Here is a 9305-nt window from a genome sequence, read left to right as displayed (position 1 = left end):
AAACTGTCTAGGAGACAAGCATTTATAATCTGTCAAAAATCAGTATTGCACAAGTGCATGCAGATACAAGTTGGTCTCAAAAATCATTATTGTACATGTATTCACGGTCTCAATTCATATATTTAATCTAACAGATGCAAGATGGCTAGGCGTCGAGGTTGCCGCCGTCGACATCGACATAGATATCTGTCACGGTGGCGCCGCCCATCGTGCTCGATGATGGGGCATCGTGGGGGTGGATTGGAGTACTTGGTGGATTCAATTTGTGAAGCTAGGGATTGCGGCTTGGTTTCGGGATTTTGACCAGGAGACGACTAGATTTTCTGACTGCGGTCCCTCTTTGCTCACATGGCTGACGTGGACGTGGCAGCGTACACGAGCATACCTAACTCAGGACTGGTTGCACGAGTTTCATGACCGTATTAACATCATATTCACAAGTTTAGGGATTGTATTGGATCAGTTTCACAGTTTAGGGACCGATGTTGGTCCTTGCCAGCAAGTTGAGGGATGATTGATGCATTTTACTCAATTTAAACAGTCTTTGTATTTAAGAATAAAATTTATAAATGGAAATCTTTTTGTCTTTCTGAAAAAAATTATAAGAACACAAATAAATTTAAAAACAGGAGCATTTTTAAAACTTAGAACAATTATTTTAGATAAGAACATTTTCTGAAATTTGTAAATATTTTTTAAATCGGGAACATTTTTTCAACTTATGTACACTTTTTGAAACACGGTCATTTTTTAGAAAATGAAAAACATTTTTCAAATTCTGGAATATTTTTTGAAATTCTGGAACATTTTTCCAAAATTCTGAATATTTTTACAAATTCCGGAATATTTGTTTGAAAAATATGAAACATTTTTTCAAATTTCGAAACATTTTTTCAAAATTTGGGAACATTTTTTAAATTCCGAAAACATCTTTTAAATTCCGTAACTTTTTCAAATTCTGGAACAATTTTAGAAAATCCAGAATATTTTTTAAACATAAACAGAAATAAAAAAGGAAAACAAAAACGAAAAAAAAGGAAAAACCGGTTCAGCCAAAAGCGAAAAAAAACGGCTCGGAAAGACCGACATCCCCGCAACTGTTAATGGGCCGGCCCAGATCATCTTCGCTCGCATTTTCTCTGTGCAAAGCCGCGGCAATTTGCCGCAACGCGTGGTAAATAGGGTTTTCCCTTTAGAGCAGATGAGCTGGTAATAAGGTTGGTTAGCTAAGTTGGCCTGCTGGGCTGGCCTGTGGAGCTATTGGGCTACCTGAAATGCATTTCCCGTCGGCTTCTCTATCCAAAAAACCAATACGAGTATGCATTTGTTTCTGGCAAAGAAGGGTTTTCTTCACTTTATATTATATACTTCCTCTGTCTTAAAATAAGTATTTTAACTTTGTACTAGTTTTAGTATAAAGTCGTACTAAGCTTGAGACACTTATTTTGAAACGGAGGGAGTATAAAGCAATGTATGTCTATGTGTGTTTTTAAAAATTGTGTGTGTGTGTGAATCTTCACCTAGTGTCCTAGCCATTGAAAGCTCTGTTTTCTCACATGTGTTTCTGGCGATTTCTACGACCTATTTGGCACCGGGGAGGTAGTAGGGAACCACGTAGCATAGTTAAAGTGAGAGTAAATTTATTTCTTAATCTTAGTTTTTCGTGTTGATGAAGGAAGCTTCTTCGTGTGGTCACTGTGAATAAGGAGCGGAGTTGGGCCCGAGCACGCAGGGCACAGGCCCAGGGCGTGGAATTTGTATCAGACTATTATATATGTATGTTTCTGTGAAGGATCGGGGTTCAGCTCAACAAAATAAAGAGGCCCAGAGTGTAATGGGTTGTTCAGCACATATAGAACGCATGCAGAGACCTCCAACTCGCGAACCGCGCACGTACAAGGCATCAACGTAGCTTCGTAGGAGAAGCCAGCTTGATCTACGGACGTACACGCGCACGCATCAGTCAAAGATACGCTAGGGCTCGCACGGTCGCCGCTGACCTAACTCGCACATGACGCACGCAAGATCAATATCCAGACTCCAGTGCTCGCGCCGGCCACTGACGCCGCCGAACGCCGCCATTTTGGCCACCGCCGCCGTCTCGGCCAGACGGCCATCGCCGGACCACCCTCCCTGCTCGTTCACCCAATCGCCCGCGTGGCGCTCCTAGCTTGTTGACTAGTTGAATGCCTTGGTATTTTTTTATGCTTTTCCAGTTTCCTCTAATCGTATCATTGACTTATTGACTAGTTGAACAATTCATATTGGAATCGTATCATGTTCTACAATCTACAATGTCACTCTGAATTTATATTACTGTATATGAGTCTATATAAACTGCTCCAAATTAAAATGTAATTGCAATAATGTGTGTGCATTTATCCAGTCATACATCTAAAGCAAATTAATATGATTGTGAATTTCGTTATACATTGTGGAAACACAAGATGAGGAGATTTTTTTTTTCACCGGTGTCGGCAACAGTGGTGTCTACACCTATAATTTCACATGGAGGGCATCAAATGGCCGTGGGGACTGAATCAACACGAGAAACTAAAACAACAATAGAAATGGGACCGTTGCCTTCAACTTCAAGCAACCCACCTACAATATCAACTCCAGATGGTAACTTTCATGGTATTCCTGCTAATGCACGTGCTCAATTCCATGAAGATGATATTGAACCTGATCCTGGTCTTAGAAAACCAATTGAAAGTTTAGATCCGAACATTAGAGATGTTGCTAGAAGGATTTATATAAATATGGATCCATGCCAACCAACTGATCATAGATATAAAAAACACCTCAAGTAAATTCTTAAAAAAGAAGAAGCTTTCATGCTAATTGGTTCAAGAACCATGGCGATTGGTTGGAATATAGTGTTTATAAAGAAGCAACCTTTTGTTTCTATTGCTTTCTTTTTAAGCAACCAAGAGTGGAAAACTATGGCACTGAGGCATTCACAAGGGTAGGGTTTAGAAACTGGAAGGATGGACCTAGTGTTCTTGATACACATGTTGGTAAACATGAGAGTACTCACAATAAAGCTAGACAACAATACGAGGCTTTCGAAAATCAAAGGCAATGTGCGGCACATGTGATAGATCGTGGTACCAAAAAGAGTGAAGAAGATTATAAAGCTGGTCTTATCATTATTTTGGGTGTAATCAGATTTCTTCTATTACAAGGTCATGCTTTTCATGGTCATAATGAGAGTTAAAGCTCAAATAATAGGGGGAACTTTTTGGAGTTGATGACTTGGTACAGGAAGAAGAATCAAATTGCTAGGACTTTGCTTGATAGTGTGGGCGGGAACCATTTGATGACTTCACATGAGATACAATTTCAATTGTGCCAAGCTTGTGCACAAGAGACCACCAAATCCATTATTGTTGATATTGGAGATATAAATTTTTCTTTACTTGTTGATGAGTCGAGAGATGCATCTATAAAAGAGCAAATGGCTATGATTTTAAGGCTAGTAACTTTGTATTCGTTATGTTTATTGTTGTTTTGTTCCTTACTAACAGAACCACCTAATTGTTGGTTACTTGTGCCTCTTTGTCTCATACAGGTATGTCAACAGTTATGGGTACACGATTCACAGGTTTATTGAGATTAAGCATGTTGGTGACACAAGAGAAGCTTCTCTGAAGGCAGCTTTTCATGGTATGTTTCTTGAACATGGTTTATCTATGTCTAAATTGAGAGGGCAAGGGTACGATGGAGCTTCTAACATGAGAGGGCAATTTCGTGGGTTGCAAAAGTTGATACAAGACGAAAACCCTTATGCATTTTATATCCATTGCTTTGCCCATCAGTTGCAGTTAGTGGTTGTTGTTGTTGCCAAGTGTTGTTCCTCTGTAATGGATTTCTTTAGCCACATAACTTTGATTGTCAACATTGTCAACGCTTTCTTGTAAGAGACATGATGAACTAGCTCAACAACAACATGACAATATTGTAAGCCAATTAGAGTTTGGAGAAAAAAATTCAGGAAGAGGGAAAAAACAAGCAACCAACTGTGTATGACCCGGGGATACACGGTGGGGCACACATCATAAAACTTAGTGCTGATTTCTAACTATGTGGAAATCTGTTTTGCAAGTGTTAGAGAACATTCATGGTGATGCAGAAAAATTAACACAAAGAAGCACGGCGGGTGGCTTGATTTCTCACATGAAAAGCTTCGAAATTGTTTTCATGTTGCATCTTATGATCAAGGTAAGACTAATGATTTGTCACATTGTTTGCAAAGAAAAGATCAAAACATTGTTCTTGCAGTGAGTTTGATTGGGGTCACATTGCAGAAACTTCAAGATATAAGAGAAATTGGTTGGGATCAGCTCTTGGAAGAGACAAATGATTTTTGTGTTAAACATAACATTCTATTGCCTAACATGGACGATACAATACCTGCTCGAGGTCGTTCAAGGGGGAGTGGTGGTCAATGGTAACTTATTATCACCGCTCCAAATATGAATATTTCAATGTTGTGCATGATCAAGTTATTACTGAGTTAAATAATCGCTTTGCTGAAAGATCAATTCAATTGTTAAGATGCATTGCTTGTCTTGATCCAAAGAACTCATTTGCTAATTTTAATGAAGATAAACTTGTCGAACTTGCTAAGATGTATGATGATGACTTCTCCACATATGAGATTTCTTTTGTCCTTAGAAATCAACTTGAAACATTCATTGCTGATATGAAAGTTAATCCAACTTTTTTGAGTTGTAGTGACCTCGGTAAGCTTGCTGTGAAGATGGTTCACACTGGTGGACACATTGTTTTTCCTTTTGTATATCGCCTCATTGAGTTGGCATTGATTTTGCCCATTACAACCGCATTAGTGGAAAGAGCTTTCTCGGCTATGAGTATTATCAAGACAGAGTTGAGGAATAGGATGGGTGATGATTGGCTTAATTATAGGATGGTTTGCTATATTGAGCGAGATGTATTTGCAAGTACTAATGATGATGATATTGTATATCAATTTCAATCATATAGGTCTCATAAAGGCCTTTTTACCTCGTCGAAGTGGTAAGTTTTTAGACTTGTATCAATGATAATTGTTTCATTGATGTTTATGCCTTCTCTTAAGAAATTTTGTTTTGATGTCTTGATGGTGTTGGCTCTTCTTCCACCGTTGATGAGGTCATGCGAGGCATTAATGAAGCAAACCATTAATTTGGTACTTTTTTAATCACATACTATTCTTTGTAGTTTTAGACAGATTTTTATCTACTTTGACATATCATTAAGCATTGAGGTTGAATTCCAATTTTTTCGTGCAACTGAGCCATATTTGGTATGGGATATCTTTTGTGGTAGATAAAAAGCTTTATGGGCGTTAAGTTTTTTCTTTTGTGGGGAAAGAAATAATTTAGGCCCGGGTCTTGCTCCAATCCTGGCTCCGCCAGTGCTATGAATGGCACAAGACAAAGGAGGAAGTCTATGGTGTTTTGCGATACACATCTGATGGATCACCGTGCATCACTTCGCCATGTTAAGGCGGTACAGCAACAAGCATGAGACCGAACTTGATGTGGTTAGTGGTTCTTTCGTTTTGCCTTTTTCAATCTAGCAACGAATGGATGGTTCTACGACCTGATTGGCAAGGAGTTTTCCCCCATCCGTGTTGTGTTTTACGATTTTAAGTTGGCATTTGCGGGGTGGACAACAAATCCAACTCTTGACCTAGGTGACACGGGGTTCGCCTAGGGCCCATGCTTGAGGGGGAAGGGGGTGATACCGCGAGGGCAAGGGGAGGAGGCGCACGGGCTGAGGCGTCTGGAGTTGCACCCGAAATGGGTCACTTAGGCCCGAGAAGCCGGCGCACCACCAACCACAACCTATGACCGGTGCGGAGCTCACAACGAGCGCATCAGTTCCGCCGGGGCAAGCGCCCAAGCCCGATTTGCTAACGCCAGGGCCATCTGGCCCTTAGGGGACAAAGTGGGTCGTAGCCGTCCCGAGGCCGCCCGTCGATCAGCAGGCCGACCCAGTCGGGAAGCCCTAGCCGCCCGGTCCAGGGGTGGGGGGGGTTCTCCCCCTGACCTCTAGCTCCAGCCGCTAGGAGCCTAGGAGCGACGACGACGCCCCGACGCACAGGGCAGGCTCGCATGCGTCCCGGGAACCAAGGCAGGCGGTCGCGACCCCACAGCCATCGTCACCAACTCCGACGAGGGCACCGCGACGGGGGCAACCCTCTCCGCCGCAAGGGCTGCCAATCGCACAGTGCGAGGTGGACGTCGGCGTCCTCGACCCCGAATCTGCGGCCAGCCTGTGTCCCAACCCGCCGCGGTCCCACAAGGAAGTCGTCGAAGACGGGTAACGCCAAGGAAGCCTGCACATCGATTCTTCTAGGTGGCAAGCCCTCATCGGCCTTCTTAGGACCTCCACCTCGTCGTCATCCTCGACGTCGGCCCAACAAAACGGTGCCGGGCGAGGACGCTAGGTCGGAGCTGGGGAAGTCGGGCACCATCTACGTGCCCGCCTCCCCACTCGAGCGCGACGACGCCGGCTCCGGCCATCGACGCTGCAAGACGGATTTCAAATCGCCACATGAGCTAGCCGTACAGGGGTCAGGGACTAGCGTTCCGGCAATCGTCTGCTCCCGGCATGGAACCCAAGCAATCACGCTACATACTATACGAAGCAAAATGAATAAATATATGCTCTAAAATATGTTTATATATCCGTATGTAATTTATATGAATTATTATTTAAAAATGACTTAAATTTGAGAACGAAGGGAGTACATGATTTTTTTCCCCTCTTGGTCGACGGCCATACGTGACTTAGAGATAGTACAGGGATGGTGTTCGTCCAAGTCTAGCAAATAGGAAAAGAGGAGGAGAAATTCGTAAGTGGAGTTGACACTGTAATTGGAAAAGGTAGCGCTACGGTGCTATACTACATAGCCACCAAAAGTAAAAAGTGCAGGCCAAATGTCACCCGACACGGCCCGCTCGTCGTAGGATTCTTACCAACACTAGACTATTTCGTATTGCGCGTAGCAACCAGCAATCAGGTGAGTGGGCAACTTGCATACAGTATGTGGATCAGCTTGAGCAACCTTTTTAGATAGTTTATAAGGGATAGCAAAATATCATCCACTATATATTGAGGAACACCAACGCTAATTCAATTCATAACAAAGAAAAAAAAAACAATTCCGTTATGCAATTTTCTTCCAACTGGTCTTTGACCTTGCACGGATCATTGGGCCTCGATCGGGTGCCAATGCATCCGAACTGAAAATAATTGAACAAATGGTAACAAAATCACTGAAACTTTCATGAAATAAATAAACATGATCTAGCGTTAGGCTCGTGTGAAAAGTTTCATGCCGGGGTGACTTCCATGATATCCTGGGCGAAAGAAAACAAATGCGACACTATAAAAAAGGCATTGTTTATTTATTTTTTAGTTTTTTCACTTTTGTTTTCGTACCCTAAAGTCGACCAAAGTCATTCCATCGTGAAACATTTAATTTTTTTAATAAGAATATAACACTAGATTATACTTCCTCCGTTTCATAATATAATAGCGTTTTTGAAACTGATGAGAGAGTATTTGTTTTCAAAAAGCTTCAGAGACACTTGCATTTTTTTCGTAATTTCTTTCTTTCTAATTCAGGTGCACCATGACCCAAGACCCACTGGCCATTTCCCAATTTGTTTTGAGTTGGCTTTGTGTGATTTTGATCACAGTCCAACTACTTGCTTACTAAAATTGAGTGGACAGAAAGTATTTAAGTCGTCAATTTCCGTTAATTGTTGGTGTAAACACTAGTATGTACACTTGTTTCAGCTTGCACAAACACTCTAATTAATAAGGAAAGTTGACAACAAGAATCAACAAAAGAAGGAGCTGAGCTGAACTGATGATCTATCTCCTAATCAAATCAATCCGATCAAAAAAGATTGGCGCTCGATGGAACGCGATCATCATCACAAGCTGTCGATCCCGGTGTCCGGCCGGAGCAAGTCGTACTTTGCCCAGACGGCGTCGAGCGGGCACGGCCGGCCGGCGTCGAGCCGGTCCCACGGCTTGCCCTTGCCGCTCCAGTGCAGCAGGCTGACCGGCCCGGCGTGCAGGCCGCGGCATAGGCCGCGGTAGTTGTCGCCGCCAAGGCCGTGCTGGTTCCATCGGTGGTCGACGGCGGCTATCCGGCCGGCGAACACGAGGAGGAAGGGCGGCAGCGAGCCGAGGTCGTAGATGCGCACCCGCCGTTGCAGCTCCATCCACCCCTCGATCTGCGCCGTGTACCCCGCCGCCCGCCACCGGGGGAGATCGAGCACCATGACGCCCGTGTTGAAGTAGCAGGCGCGGCGGCCGCGGAATGTCCGGGAGAGCGCCGGGCTGGCCCAGAACCCCGGCGTGAAGTAGGCGGTGAAGTTGGCCCCGCAGTACTCGGGCGCGGCTACGGCCGCGCCCTCCGGGAGCGGCGTGGCGGCGAGCTGCGCGACGTCGTCGGTGAGCACGACGTCCGAGTCGAGGTACACGACGCGGCGCACGCACGGCGGCAGCGTGGCGGCGAGGTAGGAGCGCGCGTAGTTGAGCGGGCGGTCGAGCGCGCCGCGGACGGACGCCGAGATGCGGCCCGCCACGCGCGACTCGTCGAACGGGTACGCCCGGAACGCCAGCGACGGGAACGACGCGCGCACGGCGGCCACCAGCTCCGCCGTCCTCGCGGGCGACCCGGCGGAGGCGAGGAAGTGGAAGTGGACGGACTCCGGGCAGGATGCGTGGCGCAGCACGGAGAGCACCGCGGCCATGGTGCCCCGCAGGTAGGACGCGTCCAGCGTCATCGCCACGTGCACGGCCGCGCGCGGCGAGCATGCGGCGTCCGCGTCCCCGTCCGCGTTCGCGCCTAGCGGCGCCGGGCAGCGCGCGGAGGCGGAGTTGGTGAAGTGCGGCGCCTCCCTGAACCCGGGCAGGGGCGCGGCCGCGGCGGCCGCGCAGAAGAGGAGGAGGAGGGCGAGGAGGCGCGACATGCCTGGCTGCTGGCTTGGTTTAGAAGGTGGTGTGTGCGGCTGCGCGTTGCCGGTGTGCGGGCATGGGCATGGGCATGGGCATGAGCGCGCGGCCGGCCGCGTTTTTATACGGGCGCGTGCGGGAAAGGGGAGGGCTGTCAAATTTTGGGTCAAAGGCTTGGAGAAGTCGGGTTAGGACGGACCGGGGAAAGGCAGGAAACCGTGTTTGAATGTGTAACATGCGCGCGTAGCTTGGTATGGTATAAAGAAAAGAAAACTGGGTGAAAATGCCGGTAGGTCAAATAACGTCTACGTGTTCGA

General features: G+C 45.9%; 1 protein-coding gene across 1 annotated transcript; it reads right to left on the bottom strand.

Moving 5' to 3' along the window:
• Positions 1-7756: 7756 nt before the first annotated feature.
• LOC123451003 (probable galacturonosyltransferase-like 1) lies at positions 7757-9065 on the bottom strand. The gene has a single exon (XM_045128018.1). The coding sequence runs from the start codon at positions 9003-9005 to the stop codon at positions 7959-7961; it is 1047 nt and encodes a 348-aa protein (XP_044983953.1). The 5' UTR covers positions 9006-9065; the 3' UTR covers positions 7757-7958.
• Positions 9066-9305: the final 240 nt, after the last annotated feature.

Source organism: Hordeum vulgare, chromosome 4H (assembly GCF_904849725.1).
Source record: "Hordeum vulgare subsp. vulgare chromosome 4H, MorexV3_pseudomolecules_assembly, whole genome shotgun sequence".
In the NCBI taxonomy this organism is placed as follows: Eukaryota; Viridiplantae; Streptophyta; class Magnoliopsida; order Poales; family Poaceae; genus Hordeum; species Hordeum vulgare.
This window is presented reverse-complemented; position numbering and strand designations above follow the sequence as displayed.

Excerpts from the sequence above, each read along its gene's own strand:
- LOC123451003 (XM_045128018.1), bottom strand. The coding sequence starts at position 9,005 with ATGTCGCGCCTCCTCGCCCTCCTCCTCCTCTTCTGCGCGGCCGCCGCG.